This window comes from Hemibagrus wyckioides, linkage group LG16, assembly GCF_019097595.1.
Source record: "Hemibagrus wyckioides isolate EC202008001 linkage group LG16, SWU_Hwy_1.0, whole genome shotgun sequence".
In the NCBI taxonomy this organism is placed as follows: domain Eukaryota; kingdom Metazoa; phylum Chordata; class Actinopteri; order Siluriformes; family Bagridae; genus Hemibagrus; species Hemibagrus wyckioides.
This window is the reverse complement of record NC_080725.1, coordinates 13,252,396-13,272,155: the sequence shown is the minus strand read 5'-3', so window position 1 is coordinate 13,272,155 and position 19,760 is coordinate 13,252,396. Positions and strand designations below refer to the sequence as shown.

General features: G+C 37.9%; 2 protein-coding genes across 2 annotated transcripts; one reads left to right on the top strand and one right to left on the bottom strand.

Moving 5' to 3' along the window:
- Positions 1–2,225: 2,225 nt before the first annotated feature.
- Positions 2,226–4,683, top strand: rps25 (ribosomal protein S25). Its single transcript, XM_058411416.1, has 5 exons — positions 2,226–2,361; positions 3,069–3,161; positions 3,444–3,627; positions 4,422–4,520; positions 4,628–4,683. The coding sequence occupies exons 1-4, from the start codon at positions 2,359–2,361 to the stop codon at positions 4,514–4,516; spliced, it is 375 nt and encodes a 124-aa protein (XP_058267399.1). The 5' UTR covers positions 2,226–2,358; the 3' UTR covers positions 4,517–4,520; positions 4,628–4,683.
- Positions 4,684–15,367: 10,684 nt separating this feature from the next.
- Positions 15,368–18,380, bottom strand: hmgn1b (high mobility group nucleosome binding domain 1b). The gene is made up of 6 exons (XM_058411419.1): positions 18,150–18,380; positions 16,843–16,869; positions 16,729–16,758; positions 16,596–16,637; positions 16,393–16,506; positions 15,368–16,296 (listed from the first exon to the last, which is right to left on the bottom strand). Exons 1-6 carry the CDS (start codon positions 18,165–18,167, stop codon positions 16,249–16,251), a joined length of 279 nt encoding a protein of 92 aa, XP_058267402.1. The 5' UTR covers positions 18,168–18,380; the 3' UTR covers positions 15,368–16,248.
- Between the last annotated feature and the right edge of the window lie 1,380 nt (positions 18,381–19,760).

The following is a 19,760-nucleotide window of genomic DNA, read 5'->3' as shown; positions in this document are numbered from 1 at the left end:
TTTAAATTTCTGACTATACCCTGTTTCTGAACTTTTTTGACATGTATTAAAAAAAAACAAAAAACTTTGGATGCTTGCTATAACGGGTGTCGTTTCAGTGAGGGTGGAGAAAGACATCGACAAACAGATGAAATTACCTAGAGAATCATGGGGCTGAACTAAACAGTATAATTATTCATGCACTGTCAATAATTAGAATTTGAAGCTTACTTGGATATAAGCTCCACAAAGCCAATGTTACAAAGTAATTATTTGCTTTGCCTTTAAAGCAATGTATATAGGAAGAGTTAGGATATTCCCATTAAGAAGGTGATTAAGGAATCATGTGACTAATCCCTAGACTATAGACTTTAAAACACAACTTGTCAACGTTGTATGTTACCATTTTCCATTTGAACCAGTTAAGTTGAAAGAGGAACGTGAAATATAATTAACATTTGGAAAGTATTGTTTAACTGGGTCATTTCAGAAGAAGAGAATCTTATAAAAAGAAATGAAAAGATGATATTCAATACTTAGAATAATTGAAGGAAATATTAATGTAGTTTTTAGTTAATTACATGAATAATCCGTTTAAACCGTGTGACGTAATGTTGTGTTGCTATTTTGGCCCTCGGTCTTGTTCTGTTATCTTGTTCATGTCTTATAGCATATCTCTACCATCGCTGTCAGTAGATCCTCTGAACTTATTTTCACATTTCTTGTTAATTCATTTGGATTCTGTGCCTGCTCCATTGATAAATATGCATTTTACTGCATCTGCACCCATCTCAATTCCCACTACCTGAAACAAAGCTTTGGCTCTGACAAGATGGATGCCCACAGAAAGCTCATATATGTGCAACTAGTGTCTGAAATTGATAATTATACAGTATTAAGAAGATTAGAGACATGACATATGAGAGAAGTCAACTGTTCACAAAAATGCTGACAAAAATAATGTCACAATGATCTTATCGTGTTACAACTGGCCAAAAATGAATGGAATTATGTTCCAAATCTATATTTACCTACGAATTTCTTAAAACACAACACACACACACACAAATAACTTAAATATCTAGTTTTATTCAGTAGAAAATGATGAAGGGAAATTTGTTGACTGTGTCGCTATATTGTTGTTGTAGTTGGTCAATGCGAATGTTATTATCTTAATATTATATAATATTATAATCAATCTTTTGCCATCAGAAAGTCAAGTATATGCCTGCAAACTATAATTTGTCTCACAACGAATGTGGTTTGAACAAATCTGTAGTCAGTGAATCGTTTGGCTACTCGTTTATATTCGTTTTTATCACTGGCAGAATATAAATTATGTAGAGTGAAATATGTTAATACAGGCAATTCATTCAAATATAATTCACTGGTTTGTTGCTAGATTATTGTATGTGAGATGGGGGACTTGCTCCTTATATCCTTTAGCGTTTTACTGATGTTGCTAGATGTGTACTAACCGCTTATCCAATCTATTCTTGGGTCATGGGGAACCTGTGCCTATCTCAGGGGTCATCGGGCATCAAGGCAGGATACACCCTGGATGGAGTGCCAACCCATCGCAGGGCACACGCACACACTATGGGCAATTTAGAGACTCCAATCAGCCTAGAAGCATGTCTTTGGACTGTGGGAGGAAACCGGTGCAAACCCACCAAGCACAAGGAGAACATGCAAACTCCACACACACAGTGAGTGGGAGCGAGACTCAAACCCTGGACGCTGGAGGTGTGAGGTGAACGTGCTAATTAACTAACCACGGTGCCACCCTTATTTTTATTTTTTATTATTATTTATTTATTTTTTTACACCAATTAAGAGGACGTCAAGGAGGGAATATTCTCCACCCATTATTTCCTTCCAGAACTGCAAACACACACAGAGTTGAATATATAAAAAAAAAACAGCTGATGTTTTTCCAATCTTGGGTGAGTCTGTGTCCACGATAGTGTCAGACTCTTGTTCTTGGTTGATAGGAGAGGAAAATTCAATATTTTGAATATTGTTGGATTAACATGTGATTTGTTTATGTTTAATGGCATCCAAATTTCTGGCAGGTTCACAAGGAGGAAAATTATTTGTGAACATATAACAAAATTATATTCCAACAGAGATTTCTTAACAGACATTTCCCAGTCTGCGTAAATAGATGTATTATTTAAATTATAAAATTGTATTATTATTATTATTATTATTATTATTAACTTGTAGTGTACTGAGGCTTGATCCAGAAGGTGGCGATAATGAGTTTAAACGCCATGACGACTAACTTCGCCCAAAAGCCGAAGAAGCGCGTGCACAAAGCGGACGTGGAATTTTTTCAGCTTCCTTTTTCTCGCGCAGCTCGCCGAAAGCCTCATCATGGTGTGTACCTGAGACTAAATGATACAGAAATAATGTATATAACCATCAAGTTAAAACATATGGCTGAAGATGGGTGATCGATAAGGATGAAAGTAGTCACGAGGAGCAAGAAAAAAAGGCGTTCAACACAATTTCAACGTTTTAATCGACTAGTTCGTGCGGGTGTGATACAGTTAGCATGTTAGCTAGCGGGTTCGCGGAACGTGCACGCGGCCCGACTGAGAATCAGCGCAGTGTGTCAGCTAGCAAGCCAGCACGCGCCCGTGTAGAAAACCTATTTAAAGACTGATCTAAGCTTGATCATGTGTGTGACTGGTTTATTTGGTTGGTTTTATATAATCCTGGCCCTTCATTGTCTTTACACTGTACACATGATGGAGTTTTACGCTTTAACACACCCGTTTAGATGCCTCAGTAATAGTGTGTTAGGGAAACAAATAGCATTATTGCTATTTATTTTACACAATATTTATTTTTGATATTTCTTTTATCTGTACTTATCCTTAACTAAGGATACTAAGCACATCCGGAAAAAAAAACATTTTCCTTAATGATGTGTGGTGTTTAGCACCATATTTTTTACATGTTAGACTTTTCAGACAGAGTGGGCTTAAGGTGTATTTGCTGTTAGGAAGACCCCATTAGGAAAAGTAACCCTTATTCCCATAGTTTTATTCAATAATTTATTGAATGTCATCTGTGTTTAGCCACCTAAGGACAGCAAACAGAAGAAGGATACGTCCAAGGCCAAAAAGGACAAGGATCCAGTCAACAAATCTGGAGGCAAAGCAAAAAAGAAGGTAATTTTACCTTTCTTGGTGTTTTTCTAACATTCTTTTAGTTCAGTTTCATGGTGTCAGTTTCAAGTCCAAGTCTCAATTCATTCTTCTGTAGATGATGCTTCTCTGTAATCATAAACACAGGACTCTTATTATATGCTCACATTGAACATCTTTTCAGTTATCCAAGTCTCCTACACCTTGTCTTGTTTTACCTTGCCTCTGGCTTATTCTGGTATCTACATCCATGTTTGTTTAAAGCTGTTTGTCAGTGGTTAACTCTCCTCTCCTTGTCTGGAGTAGAAGTGGTCCAAAGGAAAGGTGAGGGACAAGCTCAACAACCTGGTCCTCTTCGACAAGGCGACTTATGACAAGCTTTACAAAGAAGTCCCTAACTACAAGCTCATCACTCCTGCTGTGGTGTCTGAGAGGCTGAAGATCAGAGGCTCCCTGGCCAGGGCAGCCCTCCTCGAACTGCTCGGCAAAGGTAGTAGGGGATGCAGTGTGTGAGAGATTGTGTTAAATTATTGCTTAGAACAGTGCTGCATGATCCTGATAAAGGAAATCACAAATTTAGGAACAAAAGGCACAGATTAACAGTTAAACTGAGTACAAGCTGTTACTTAAACACATTCATGCTGTATAAATATTTAGACATGTAGCTCCTTTAAAGTAAATTAAATTATTCTCCAACTGGATTAATACAAAGTCCTTTACAAGCTTCCAAACTGAAGACTCTCTTCAGATATGGATAAAAATTAACGAATGGATAGAGCAGGATTCACTTAATTTTTCTTTTCCTCTTTTCACCACTTCTACCAAGTATCCATGGCTAGTATGCACAGAAACATAACTAGACATCATCTTTAATGCAAAAGAATCCAAACAACCCACAAGAAATTTATAGGTAGTTCTCTTGGTGTGTCCTGGTGTTATAACAACTGAAATAAATATCCAAACAAAATGGAGCCGCAGTTTAGCAACTAAGTCGGTATTGTGCCCTTTTTTATTTATTTATTTTTATTTGACCAAATGTTCCTGATTTAATCCAGGAGTTAACAAGGTTTAAGAAGTCATAACTGTCTTTGACATAAAGGGATGTCTTTGTTTGAAGTTTTAGAAAATGAAAGTGATTTTAAATTCTTGAACAACTTTTATATTGTAACATTTTCTTAAATGCAACTTGTTGAATTCTTTATAGCAGTACAACACACCAGCATGAAGATTTGGTCAATGTCAGTTTGAAAATAACCTTTTTTCCTTCCCCCTGTCTGTCTTTAGGTATGATCAAGCTTGTGTCAAAACACAGGGCTCAGGTGATCTACACACGCAACACCAAGGGCACTGATGAGGGAGCACCTGAGAAGGATGCATAAAAAGGTGATTTTTGAAGATTCATGTGTTTTAGTAAATAACACATTTCTGTATAAGAATCGTCAAATTGTTATCCAGTTGTACCAACCAAGTTTTCCCCCTTTTCTTTCCAGGATCCTCTCTGGCTCATCAATGTGTTTTGTATAGTTCAATAAACAACAAAAATGGATTTTGGTCTGTCTTTGACTTATTTTTGCCATGACATTTGCTCTCATGGATGCATGGGGATCAAATTGCTGTTCACTTGTAATCCTGTTGGATTTAATTGTGTTGGTTGTAGAGAGAAAACATCACTGCAGGTTTGCTGGTCAGTTTGATCAGTTTTACATGTCCACCTAATTAAAAACCAAGCAAGTGGCAAGACAGAAGTTATATTGCAAAATGCATTTGTAAAAGGCTTCATTAGTCAAAAATATGTTGGGGAAAGTAAAGTTAAACCTTTACCTAAATATCACCTGAGCACAGACAACATAGACCCAGCACTAAATAAACTGCTGAATAAGTACATATAGTAGGGGAGTAAACATCACTTCTTTACACTACAATTCAAAAAGTTTTAAAACGACTTGATTTCTAAACCGGATAGAAGTATTTTGGGGAAAATTTTCAAAAGAAATTCCAAGATGTATTTACAATTTTGTGTGTTCGTATGGATCAGGACAAATTTCAAATTAAAATACTAAGTGCATATTACAGCATATAATGATGTATTACACAAATACCCATTGGTCAGTGTTGGGGGGTGGAGTTACACTATGGGTTGTGTTTGTATGTGGAAGTTACATCAGAGTTTAGGGGCAAGAAGCAAAATGTGCTGAAAAGATGACTGCTGATGAGTGTACAGTGAACTGTCTTACCAGCTTGTTGAAACTTTTTGTTCATTCAAAATATTGATATACACTACTCACAAAAAGTTAAGGATATTCGGCTTTCAGGTGAAATTTCAGGATGCACCTAAAATGCACTATAACCTTTGCAGGTGAACTTAATTTGACCTTCTCTACACTTTTGAATGCACATGTCCAACTGTTCAGTGTTTCAGTACTTTTTTGCATAACTTGCTGTTCTCTAACAAGGTGCTTAACGGCAAAATTCACAACTGGTGTTTGATCCATGAATCGACCAATAAATTTTCTGGTTCAGTTAGAATTGGTATTTAAACAGTCCTCTTCATCATGCTGTTCACATTTTGACATCATGGGAACAAGACGACATCTAACAATTGATCAACAGTACCTCGCCATTGCGAGGCTTCAAACAGGATGTTCTCAGAGGGAAGTGGCCACTGAGCTTAGAGTGTCACAGAGTGTCATCAGCAGGTTGTGACAGAGATACAGAGAGACTGGAAGAGTCACAGAAAGGCATAGAAGTGGGCATTCTTTGGCCACATCCCATGTTGATGACCGCTTCATTGTGAACAGTGCCCTGCGGAACCGGATGATGAATGCCACTCAACTCCAGGCACATTTAAGGGAGGTGAGGGGCACCCAAGTGTCACGTCAGACCATTCGAATCCGTTTACATCAGCATGGTCTGCGTGCTAGACGACCTGCAAGGGTACCTGACCACACCACCAGACACAGGTGTCAGGCCAGGGAGCATTTATGTTGGACGAGGGACCAGTGGGCCTCAGTGCTGTTCTCTGATGAAAGTCGATTCACGTTGAGCAGAAATTATTCAATTCAATTTTATTTGTATACGCTTTTAACAAAGAGCATTGTCTCAAAGCAGCTTTACATAAGAAACAACATAAACAACATACAGACAAACAGTCCCAGATGTTATCCCAAGTGAGCAAGTCTGAGGTGACGGAGGCGACTGTGGCAGGGAAAAACTCCCTTAGATGGTATGAGGAAGAAACCTTGAGAGGAACCAGACTTAAAAGGGAACCCATCCTCATTTGGTTGACAGCGGAGAGTGTGATTATATTGTGCGTTTATGTGTAGTCAGTTGTGTGATGCCGATACAGCATGTGTAGAATATTATGTAAATTAATAAGGAGGTTATTGTCGTCCACAGCATTGCTTTGAATACCCCAATCCTCACAAAGCAGAACCTGGCTGGAGCTGGTCCATCTCCGGATGCCACTGGAGCCGGCACAGTCTCTATATGCCTCTGGATCAAAGTCAAAGTCAAAGAAGCTTTATTGTCACTTCAACCATATATAGCTGATGCAGTACACAGTGAAGTGTCCTAGATCAGAGGTGCTACACATACAAAGACAAAGTACAGTGACGCAGACAAACAGAGCTAAACATAGAGATAAAGACTAAACTATACTTAAGGTGCAATAAAAAAAACTAGACATACAACAGAAGCGCACAGGATGACAAGACAAGACAGTGCAGACAAACAACATATAGACCGACTTTTGTGCAAATAACAGTGTATACAGTGAGTGCAAATAAGAAATTGACATTTTGTGCAAAGAACAGTGTATACAGTGAATGCAAATATTAAAGTGACACATTTAAACAGGATTAATATAAAAAAAAAAAAAGTAAAGTGACGTGCATGCAAACAGGACAATTTAGTTTGTGTGTGTGTGTGTCTGTGTCCAGCACAGTTCAGTTCTTCTTGGAACACAGTTCTCAGCTTTTGTGCATGTGTGTTATGTATGTGTGTGTGAGCACGTGTCCAGCACAATTCAGTTCTCCTGTTGAGATCAGATCTTGGATGTGTGTGTGTGTGTGTGTGATCAGTTCAGCTCAGTACCCGATTGCCTGAGGGAAGAAACTGTTTAACAGTCTGGTTGTGCAGGTCTAGTCTCCGGGACCTCTTTCCGGATGCGAGAAGGGTGAAGAGTGTCTGTGAGGGGTGTGTGGGATCATCCACAATGCTGTTAGCTCTGTGGATGCAGCGTGTGGAGTAAATGTCTGTAATAGAGGGAAAAGAGACTCCGATGATCTTCTCAGCTGTCCTCACTATCCACTGAAGGGTCTTGCGATCCGAGATGGTGCAATTCCCAAACTAGGCAGTGATGCAGCTGCTCAGGATGCTCTCGATGGTCCCTCCGTAGAAGGTGGTCAGGATGGGTGGTAGAAGAAGGGAAACAATGGAACAGAATTAGCATAGCTGCTGTATTTCATAATATTAGCAGCACTAGATGACAATGTGCATTTAATCAGATGTACTGAAGCACAAGCTTATAGGATGTGTTAAATGTATGCCAGGCTAAAGAGATGTCTTTAGTCTATGTTTAAACTGGGAGAGTCTGTCTGAGCCCCGAACACTGTCAGGAAGGCTATTCCAAAGTTTAGTAACTACATACGAAAATGCTCTACCCCCTTTTGTGGACTTTGATATTCTGATGACGGCCACAAACGATGTTGGAGACGTCAAGGAGAGCGCCACTGTTTAGCCACTGTTGTGGTGGTGTTACAGTCTGGGCAGGTGTGTCTACTCAATACAGAACTGCCCTACATCTTGTGAATGGTACAGTGACAAGCCAATACTACCTGAATAACATCATTAATCCAGTCATTGTGCCCCTGCATGAACAACACAGGCCTAATTTCATCTTCATGGACGACAATGCTCCAGCTCATCGAGGTCGCACCATTAGGGAACGGCTGCTGGAGGCTGGGGTACGCCAAATGGATTGGCCTGAACTTTCTCCAGACCTGAATCCCATAGAAAACCTATGGGATCAGCTGAGTCGCCGTGTAGAGGCTTGTAATCCTGCACCCCAGAACCTCAATGACCTGAGGGCCGCCCTTCAAGAAGAGTGGAATGCCATGCCTCAGCAGACAATAAGTTGACTCGTGAACAGCATGAGACGTCGTTGTCAAGCTGTAATTGATGGTCAAGGGCACATGACAAATTATTGAGACACTGACATTTTTTGTTGTGGTATACCCACCACTGTTGTTGGCTTTTGTTTCAATAAATTGTTTAAGATGAGGAAATCACCATTGTACACCATTCTACTTAAATGCCCTACTTTCATGATATAAAATCACTGTAGCGTGAACTTTTTACATTTTCCATAAATTTCACCCAAAGGCCAAATATCCTTAACTTTTTGTGAGTAGAGTATATCTGCAAATCAAACACAATGGCCTGGTTTTACCATGTTTGTTTATCAATATGATTTTTAAAAAATCATTTAAAATTGTGCTATTCTTTTGATTCATTTGAGGGGACATGAGTAAAAGTAAGATCAAATAAAACATGGGCTCATTATGAATTCTAAATAACTCTAGGCAAAAGTTGCCTTCCAGGAGTAGAACGCCAAAATAAATGACACAATGTCTCAACAGATGTATCACAAAAAGAAAAATTAATATCAGTTACACATATTACCTCCTGATTATCTGTCTGTATTTGATTATCTGACCTGCTGATCTAAATCCTTCAGCAGTCTAGTCTAGTACATTATAAAGTCTTGATTGGAGACAATATCCATCTGAAATAAAGACAAACTTTATATTAACATGATTCACTCCAGGAGGGAAACAATGGTGTCCAAAGGTGTGAAGTAAATCTGAAACAGAACGAATATTTAGCAATTTTTCTTCTTGACCAAATAAGTAAAAAAAAAGGCCTTACACAAAATTTACAGAACATGGCAATTCTACAGCGCTATATCTCTGTCCTTCTCAGCTTTAGTTTAACAGCTCACAACTACAATAAAGTGCTGCAGCACGAAACACAGCATGTTTGATTTACTTCCCTTTAAATAAATGTCTGGTTACACTCTGGACAAATGTGTTCTCTGGAACAAGTGATTAGTGCCTCAATCCCATTACATTTACATTTCTGGCATTTGGCAGATGCTCTTATCCAGAGCAACGTTCAAGAGTGTTTTGAAATCTACATAAAACAATACGTGGGAATCTACATACAAAACAAACGGAAAAATAAGAGCTAGTTTAAATGCTTCTGGAAGTGGTAGGTCTTCAGCCGTCGTTTGAAGACAGTCAGTGACTAGGCTGTATGGACATCTAGGGGAAGTTCATTCCACCACCTCGGTGCCAGAGGTGGTACCCTGAGAGATGGTGGGACCAGTCGGGCAGTGCTAGTGGATCTGAGGGAGCGAGGTGCAGTGTGATCAGTAATAAGAGCTTTGAGGTAAGATGGTGCTGGTCCATTCTTAGCTTTGTAGGCAAGCGTCAGTGTTTTGAATCTGATGCATGCAGCTACAGGATGCTAGTGGAGGGAACGCAGCAGTGGGGTGGTGTGGGAGAACTAGAGCAGGGTGAAAGTCACGCAGCTGTATTTCGGATCATTTGCAGTGGATGAATTGCATTCAGAGGTAGACCTGCTAGTAAAGAGTTGCAGTAGTCCAGTCTCAAAATGACAGGACACTGAACAAGCACCTGAATAGCCTGTGTGTATAGAAATGGCCAGATCCTTCTGATGTTGTACAGAAGAAATGACATGAGCGTGTGACATTAGTAACATGGGAGAAAAGGGACAGCTGATTATGGTTACCCCAAAGTTGCGGGCAGTGGCTGAAGGGGAGATCAGAGAGTTGTTCAAATATCGCAAGGTCCTGGACTGGTGATGAATCACCTGGGATGACCAGCAGTTCAGTTTGCTGGGACTGAGTTTCAGCTGATCATCCACAATGAAATGTCCGCCAGACACACTGAGATCCGAGCACAAGCCATGGTATATGAGGGAGGGAAGGAGAAGATAAGTTGGGTGTCACTGGCATAGCAGTGGTATGAGAACCCATGTGAGTATAGAACTTAGTATGGAGGGAGAAAAGGAGAGGACCAAGTACTAAGCCTGGTGGGACACCAGTGGAGAGTCTGCATGGAGCAGATGTCGATCCCCTCCATGTTATCTGATATGAGCGACCATCCAGGTAGGAGGCAAATCATTCCCATGCTGTTTCACGAATTCACGAAGGGTGAATAAGAGAGCCTTGAGGTTTACTGTGTCAAATGCTGCAGAAAGGCCTAGGAGGATGAGGACAGATGACAGCTTGGCTGATCTAGCAGTATGTAGTACTACGTTGAAGCCAGACTGGTTGGTATCTTGGAGATTGTGCTATTCAGTCAGCTGATAATAAACAATGCTTTCAAGAATTTTAGAAAGAGAAGTGATACCAGTCTTTAGTTGCTCATGTCTGAGGGATCCACAGCAGGTTTCTTCAGTATGGGGATAACCCTTGTTTTTTTTTTTTTTTTATGGTTGTAGGTACATGGCCAGATTCTGTGGATCCATTGATGACTGTGGTGATGAAGGGCAGGAGGTCACGCGAGATGGTCCGGAGCATAGTGGAAGGGATTGAATCCAGTGGTTTGGTGGTAGACTGCAAGACTGGATGATTTGCAAAACCTCTTCTGTCTCAGATGCATTATAGAGATACACAAAGCATTTCATCAATTCACGACAAAACACAATGTCTACAAATGGAGCTACTCTCCCTACGACTGGATATCCAGCAGGGTTTAATTAATGTGCTTGTGTGGTGATTCAAAGCTTAACGAATACAGGGAAGTGCTGACTCAATTCCTGATATAATTAACCAGTTAAAAGAATTCTGGTTTTTAGATTAATGTAACATAAATCCAGCCAGAAACCAGGAATGTGTTTGTACTTCACCCCACAGCGGCGTTTATTTAAATATAGACTCCAGTTCCCAGCGTGCTTTGCTTTGCAAAATCCGGAAGCCACGAGGAGACTTTTCTAAAGCCCTGCACCTCCAAACGGCTCGTGCAGATATCTACGCGTTAATTCACGAGTTACATCTTAATATTTTGTAGGAAAGAAACGAATTAGTCACTTCTGCTATGAACGAGGAAAGAAAAACAAAATTAACGCGTTGTTTTCCTGCAAATGGTCGTGTTGTTTCTTCTGCACATGCGCATTGAAGGCTCTCTCACCACGAACGGGACACAAAAGATTAATTTGTTATAATATTGATCCTCTTGGACTTATAAACACATTTCTAAAATATGATTATTTAAAAAAATGTGTCTCAAATGCAGCTAGATGGTATAACTACTTAATGACAATGTTAAGCTGGTCAAACCAGCCTATGCTATCACTATATGACGAAATCGATTCTGGAAATAATATATATATATATATATATATATATATATATATATATATATATATATATATATATATATATATATATATATGTGTGTGTGTGTGTGTGTGTGTGTGTGTGTGTGTGTGTATTAAAAAAGTCCTATATAATGGCAGTGCAATAGCTTGGAAGGAAAAAAAAAGGAAAAGCGTAACTTAACTTTAGGATTTGTTTCACTAAAGCTTCACTAAAGCACTTTCTCCAAAATGAAAAAAGTACTAAGTCAGAAGATGGACAAATTCAAATGCTATCAATTTAACTATTATATAATTGTCATTGTAATTGTCATTTGATTATGATTATGAAAACGGAGGAAAACATCTCTGAATGTTTGCTGAAAGTTATATTTGCTGTGTTTAACAGGATTAAATGGAGTTCTTCATCCCAATAAGTTTGGGTTAACTTCTTTGTGGTCTACAGTAACTAAACCACCTCGAAAAATAACCATGTAAATTTGTACACTGATGTGTAAATGAGACATCCTTTTCCCAGAATCATCCATTCTAGGTCACAAAAAAATTGCATTGTAGTGTCACACAACATTCATTTAACCATGTTACATGAACACATTTAAAGCTAACAAATATTATAATACTTAGCAATCCTTGTTTTTTTTTTTTACTTTTTGATTATAAGAAGAAGAAAAGTATGTTCTTCTATGATATTGTTATATTGCCTGGAGTGGTCACTTTGAATCTACACATTTTCATTTAAAAATAAACTGTTATAGAGTGCTCACTGTCCTCATGATTTGTGTAGAAATGTTTCAGTGTTTGAAAATGTTCGTTTAAAGAAGGATAAATGGCACTGCAATTGTGTAATCACCCAAATATTTGAAATATTAATCTAATTAATTTAGTGTGAATAAACACCATAGTAGCAATATATAATAGCTGAATTTTTAGCGCTATAATTTAGTTAAATTTGGTGTGTAAATCGCTGCAGCAAAATGTCTTTTAAGGAGCTGCCTTTTGTGCCACCAATATAGCTACATCATTACTTCGAACTTCTGCACTGTGTGATCTGTAGAATAATAGCGAGCTGGATTATAGAAAAGTGTTTTAACCTTTGCAGGACATTGTAGTGCTTTGTGTTTCACTTCTACATGGGTGTGTTTGTGTTATTACTAGGCTTCACATGGAACATTTTGGGGGTAAAAAGGTAAATGTGCCTGTAGGGTTTTAAAACTTGGTCAATCAGTTATTATTTACGGTCCTGATGTAAAGAAAGTAAAGAAGGAAAAACATCATACTTTGATGTGATACAGCAATCGAAAAAATTCAAGTAAAAAAAAGGAAGAAAAACAGGCAGAATTGAAAAACAGACTTATTGACTTTCATTGGTTGCATGTGTTTAATTTAAAATTAGTTTAAAATTAGAATTAAATAATTAGTTTAAAATTAGCATTACATAATTAATATTATAATTAAATAAAGTCTGAAAAATGCTGTCATATACATACTATAAGAGCACCTGGCTCTAGTCTTCTGAGAAAGCACTCCACTAAATTTTGTCCACTACACCAAGGGGATTTTAGTTCATTCAGCAACAACTTCATTCAAAACAGCTGAACAGCATATAAGAATTCAACAGCAACAAAAAAAATTCTAGTCATTGTAACATATTAGATAAGCACAGATTTTTAAACCAGGATTTTTTAAAAATGAATTTCTTAAGTGTTGTATTTGTTTCTAAACAGCCCTTTTCTAGTGCTTGGAGAATTTAGATGAAGGCTGTGAAAAGAAATGATTAATTTGTGCCAAAGCAGTAAGAGAAGTGTTTTTGGTCAATTTGCATTTACAACATATGATTGCAATGAATTAATTAATTCCTTTTGATTTCTGTCATGTGAAAAACATTGTTTTGTTTTTTTTTAAATTGAACATTATCACTTAATTATAACGCTGTTCAATGTTTTTTATTGGTTCTGATTGGTCTTTTAAGTGTCATCTGACTGTCCAGGGACAACAGCTAAAAATAAACCTGACTTATTTACATCAGAAGTACTGATGATTAATATGTATTTACATAGTTAATTAGAAAATATATATATATTTTTAGTTCTATTTCTTGTCCCAAATGTTTGACTTGCTTTCTTTACTTTTACTATAGCAACCAGAAATAATGGAAGAAGGGTTAGACCTGGGGGCAGCATCTAGGCTGGATTAAGACGACCTTCATAGGAAGTTGTAGCTACGAGAAGGTTCAGAAATATTCTGTGCTGATGATTGAAGGGGCGTGAGTGCAATAGATGAAACAGCATTTGTGTCTAATGTTTTTTTTTTTATTTTTAGGAATGTTAATCTAATTAAAACAAGTAACAGTAAATTACATGAGCCAGAGTCTTTCCTGTAAACATACACCACAAGTCACATCTGGTTCTTCAGTGATCACAACCAGGGCCACTTTGAATTTTGTATGACTCCACCCTTTAGACCCCACCTCTCAGTTGGATATTTGACTGTTGTCTGTAGTGAAAAAACTGCTGCAGATAAAATGCCCAAAAGTATGTGCACCCAAAAATTGGAAACACACAGTTGAATGACATTGCATGTTGTAACTTTACAATTTTCCTTCAATGGAACTAACAGGTTGTAGTGAATGAACCTGAGTGTCCTGCCCAGACCCCACTGAACACCTTTGAGATGAACTGGAACACCAAGTTTTTGCACCGGACCTTCTTTTATTCAATTCTGTTTCGCTCTCGGTTAAGATAATTGCAACTTTACAGTATAGAAAACTAGGTCAAAGATAAGGTCAAAGATAAGTTTTCCCAGTAAACAATCTCATAATATTGAACTGGTCCAAGTTGCATCCTGCTCAAATCAGCCTGAGTGACTTGAGATACTGTGCTTAAAGAATGAGCAGCTTATCACACATTGATTTTTCTACTGTAGACCATGGGCGAAGTTCAAAGAGGCAGCAGAGCAGTTGTGCAAAATCTCTTAATCACATATACAAACCCCATTCTTATAATCCTGCTTACTAAGCACACACCACAACTTATTCCACAGTAATAACACTGTGAGAGAAACTATAATCACATGCCCTATAAATGGGCTCTTTCATTACAAACTGGCATTCACACAACTTCTATCATCTGTGTATTTAAGGAAGAAATATACAGTAATAATAAATGGCACATTCATATAAAGAATATTTGACACAACAGTTTCTGATATCTCAAATAAGTAAGGAATAAAACATTACAAAGTGTATGTAAATAAAAAAAAATTATATAGACAGTTTTCCTGTTATCAAGAAAACATGAAGTCACTGCTTTACTGCTGACTGATCCCCTGACCCTGGAGACCCCTTCTACAAATGTCCTCTTATAGATCACTATATTTCTGCAATATATCAGTAGATATCAATGATTTATTTTTCTCATTATTCTTAAATGATATGGCACACCTTATACAAGTCCCTGCAAATAAGCCACTACTATATAAATATATCACAAGTGCATTAAAATAAACCTGCAAGTTTCAGCTGTACTACAGTCTGAGCTGCTATTATTGAAAATAAACCAATGTTTTTTGACCATTAACATTTACATATCCTCATTTCTTTGAAAGGAAACAATCTTTAAAAAAATCAGGAAATCACTTTTTTAAATCTACTTGTTATGACCAAATAACCATAACATTAACTTTTACTCCATTCTGTTGAATGACATTTAAAAGTATTATTTGTGTTCATTATAAAATACTAGTTAGGAAGTTCTGTATAAAAGAATTATATACTAAATACTGTAGCAATGAACCCAAAGTGGTTGAACATAAAAGTGGGAGAAAGCAAGTGTCACAAACAATTTTTATTGGCTCGCTTTAATCAAACAATACACAGATACATCTATAAACAATGATCTGAAAGAAACTGTACATTTGTAGTTGCACGTGTATATTGCTACTGCTGGTACGAGTGCTGTACAGTTTTGTCAGATCTTACACTCGATCATCGGACCGGCCTGAAAAAGTGGCCAAGCTTTTAGCGTGTCGATGCGATTTAGCTTTGCCAAGGATTCAATCTTGAGCACGTCCGGACAGGGTACCATTACACGCTGCATATAAAGTCGAAGATCGTTTCACAGCTGCTATATAGATCTATTGTGGCGCTATCACATGAAAGACAACAAATCAAAACACGTGACGATGCACAGGCCTGACATGGAGAGCTCCAGTACTACAAAGTAGGTTTATTAAGCAGAATTGGTACAAGAATTAACATACAGAACACAGCTTACAAACGTCCTAGGTAATCTGCCTCATTATAAACAAGAAAACGATGAGTGATTCGCACCCCTCCCCGCCACACACACATACATAACAGGTTACACACATTCAAACAAACAAAAAAAAATCCCTCATTGAGCCAATGGAATGTTAGTCATCTGGGCAAGTTGTCCAACTGTCTTTGTAAACGCCAAGCGCAATATGTGTGTGTGCCCATGGCGTAACTCCTTCCCACTTTGAAAAGAGGAACTGACAGACAATAACTGTTCTGGATGTACAAATGTGGGATGGGATGAAATCCCTCTCAAAATGCATTGTAGCTTTCATAAAAAATGTGTCTCTACAATCAAACTACTAAAAAAACTGCCTTTAGAAAATAGTAGATAAAAATATTCCCCTGAATTGTACAAGAAGAGAGGTACAGGGAGCACTGGTTTGAGATAAGACGTTATTCTGCTGCGTCATCCTTCTTCTCCGACTCTTCTGATGCTGGTGCCTGAAAAGCATAACATGTGAGTGTTACACCTGATTTTTATGATTATTTTCACAAGGGGAAATATTCTAACTGAATATCTCTGTCCTGAAGGTTTACCTCATCGTCGGCCTTTGCCTCGCCATTCTCGGCAGGGACTTCCTCTTTCTTCTCCTCGTCCTTGGGCTTGTCCTCCTTGGGCTCCTTAGTCTTTTTGGGCTTCACAGGTGCCTTCTGTAAAGAATGTGTCGTTACTTGTTAATAAAAGATCAATCTAGGTATTTTAACATGGAAGTAAAACAAACTGACAGGCTTATTTTTACCTTTGGCTTCGCCTTCGGCTCTGCCTTAGGAGGTGCAGGTTTCTGTAAATAAAAATAAAATAGTGAGATTTGGGGGAAAAACTTGTATATATGCCAAATCAGCAGTGTCATCACTCTTCAGGCACCTACTTACGTTTACCAATCTTGCCGATCTCCTTTTGGGCTAAAAATAAACAAAGAAACGTGTGAATTTGTGTTGTCATAACTTGGAGTAGTTAAAATATAAACAAACAAAAACAAAACTCACCTCACTGGCTTCAGTGTCATTGTTCGCCTGAAAAACAACAAAATGTGAATCAGTTTAAATGTAAAACAAACAAACAAACAAACTTAAAAACAATGCAAAAAAAGAACTGAATAATTAATAATGACTAAATAATTATTTGAATGTGTTTATAAATATATATATATATATACAGAAACAAGAACTTACAAGTGAAATCTGAAAACATCGCCCCACCCCCTTCGTGAAAAAACCCCAATGTTGATCTCAAAAGCCCGCCATTTTCATAAAGCTGTGCACTGATTTGCTGCCCGTGTGCGCACGAGGGAGAAGGAGGGAACTACGAACCCCGCCCCCTTCCACACTAATCTATTCAGCAACGCCGACGATTTAATTAAAGATATACGGTTAAAATGGCGTTTTGAAACAAACTCGTTATTCACCATACCGTTCTTGTTAGTGCCAGGACACGTTCCAACAGCTTAGGGTCGTTGTGAAGGAAAAATAAAACGTCAGAAAACAACGGAGTCGCTGCGGTGTGCGAGATTCGCCATTTTTACAACCACAGATTTGCACGAATCTACAATCATGGCGACGAATGTATATCGACTACAAGCACACGGGATGCATTTGTAGAAGTCCAATTGACTCCCAATGAGAACAAAATACACACGTTTGCTTAATATTTTATGTGTTTTCGGGTTTTTAAATAACGCTCGGGAGGATCATGCCACGGAGCTTTTCTTGGAGGAGCATTTCACCCAAGACCGTTTTCCAAAACAGAAGGATTGAGGGTCCCCCCCCCTTTAAATCCCCAAACACATATAAACATTTGTATTCGTTAAAAAACTTAAAAGGACCTTAAATACATGCGTTTTTTTAATCATGCATGTAGCCTGTGAGGCTGGAATGGAGAGGAAAGAATTTTAAAGTAGAGATCGCCTCAGTTACACCCCTTTGTCTAGATCCATGTATCCAGGGCTACTTCGTCGATTTGTAAACATTGAGCATTAAAATAATCTTCTTCAGACTAAAAAAAAAAATCACCTTCATCTACTAACGTTTTCCTAAAGCAGAGATGCATGCACTCGTGTTAAGAAGATAAAATCTCAGTCTGTGCACACTGAAATGAAGCGCTTCGCCAATCAAAACATTAAAAATGTGCACCAAAATGAATGCACAGTGCAACCTCGATTCGCAAAGTGCAAAGAAATGGAATTAACACTCGAATGCATGTTTTAAAAACAATGCATTTACGAACATTTTGCATATTTACACCGATTTAAAAACAGATCAAAGAGAATTCCAAGTATCACACGTATAGTACTTACTTTGCTCCTTTTGGGCATGGCTGGTTTTGAGGTGTTATTTAAACACAAAAAAAAACAGGAATAGGCTACAAGGAGGGGAAAAGTAAGCAAGGCAAAGAGACTAAAAATAGCTAACAACAGTGCTTAGTTAGCTCGATAAAAAGACACACAGGTTTCAGCGCAGGAAGACGTTAACGTCCCATCGAAACACAAACTAGCTCAAACCGGATTGGATTCTCCCCCTTCTTTCCCCCTATTCACTTCATCATCATAGCACCGAGCTAATGACCACGCCTTCTGTCCGCATCGCGCACGCACCTGATTGGCGTTCTTGGACGTTCGCGACGCCCCTCTCCGCCTCACGCACGAGCTGATTGGCTCCCTGGGGCGACAATGCGATTTCAAATCATAGCAACGTACCTGTGTGGGTGCTCGTGTGTGCCAATCAATGGAGTGGTATTTGTTTCAGCAAGGATTCGTGTGTTTGAAAAAAGAAACTGCTGTGTCGAATTTACATTTGTGTTTTTTTTTTCTCCATCTGTATAAATGTAAACCTTATCCTAAAAGGTAATTCTATTATGTATTAACCGACTAACGTGTATGAAGTCGGGGTTAAAAATGACCACAAAGGTGACATATGTGCAGGCGAGTTGTGTTGAGCTGCTGGGACCAAAATGGCGACTGTTTTGTGTGAAACAATTTACAGTGCCTTTCTTAACCTCGTGTTATGTAATTGCCCATGTTACATATGAGGAAATGCCTCGAAATGCCTTTGGCGCTGCTCTCTCTCTCTCTCAGCTCTTCAATAAACAACAACAAAAAAAGATGAAGTATGCTGATTTCAGAAGACTTACTTTTGAATAGAGAAGGAATTGCAGCACAAGATCCAAAATGGAGTCCCAATTAGTCCCAAAAAAGAGAGAAAAAAATAAAATAATGCCAGGCCCTATTATATAAAATAATTCACAGAAAAAAACTAGCTGTTTAGTACGTGTTTACAATAGGCCTTTCATGGGTTTAAAATAATACATGTCACAATTTGTGCTGGATAAAATTTAATACAACTTCTGACTGATTGCCAAAAGTTTTTCTAGAGCGGGAGCTAAGGTTTTTGACCATAATTGTTGAATTAAAAAAAAAACACTTGTTAATCTGAAACCACATATGAAACAACAAAAATACATAATATATGTATAATGACCATTTATAATATAATAATAACAATAATAAATAAGACAACACACATTAGTATTGAACACTTGTTTAAAAACTGTATTTATGTTACGCCTGGTTTACTCTTTATGATTTTTGGCCTGATTTTGTTGTCACCAAAAAAAAAAAAAAAAAATGTCGTAAAAGAATTATTCGGCTGTGAGTTGAGATCAACTGTCTTGGAAGACGTAATGTGATGCTCCCTGCTAGCTGTGTTGACTAGATTGACGCAACAGTTACAGGACAGCTACAAATTTGTCAGAGGCAATGTCAAAATGTAAACACTTAATTAATTCATATATAACATTCACGTTAAGTGATATGCCATTACCTGTATATAACACCTGGCTTGTTGTTCAGTGAGTTGGAAAGCTTCCTTAAATGCAAATCGACCGATCGTTTTTAACTATTTTATACAAC

Coding starts and splice junctions, on each gene's coding strand:
- rps25 (XM_058411416.1), top strand. Junction 3,162..3,443: donor GAGGCAAAGCAAAAAAGAAG/GTAATTTTACCT, acceptor TGTCTGGAGTAG/AAGTGGTCCAAAGGAAAGGT. Junction 3,628..4,421: donor CCTCGAACTGCTCGGCAAAG/GTAGTAGGGGAT, acceptor GTCTGTCTTTAG/GTATGATCAAGCTTGTGTCA.
- hmgn1b (XM_058411419.1), bottom strand. Junction 16,638..16,728: donor GATCGGCAAGATTGGTAAAC/GTAAGTAGGTGC, acceptor TTTTATTTACAG/AAACCTGCACCTCCTAAGGC. Junction 16,507..16,595: donor AGCCGAAGGCGAAGCCAAAG/GTAAAAATAAGC, acceptor CATTCTTTACAG/AAGGCACCTGTGAAGCCCAA.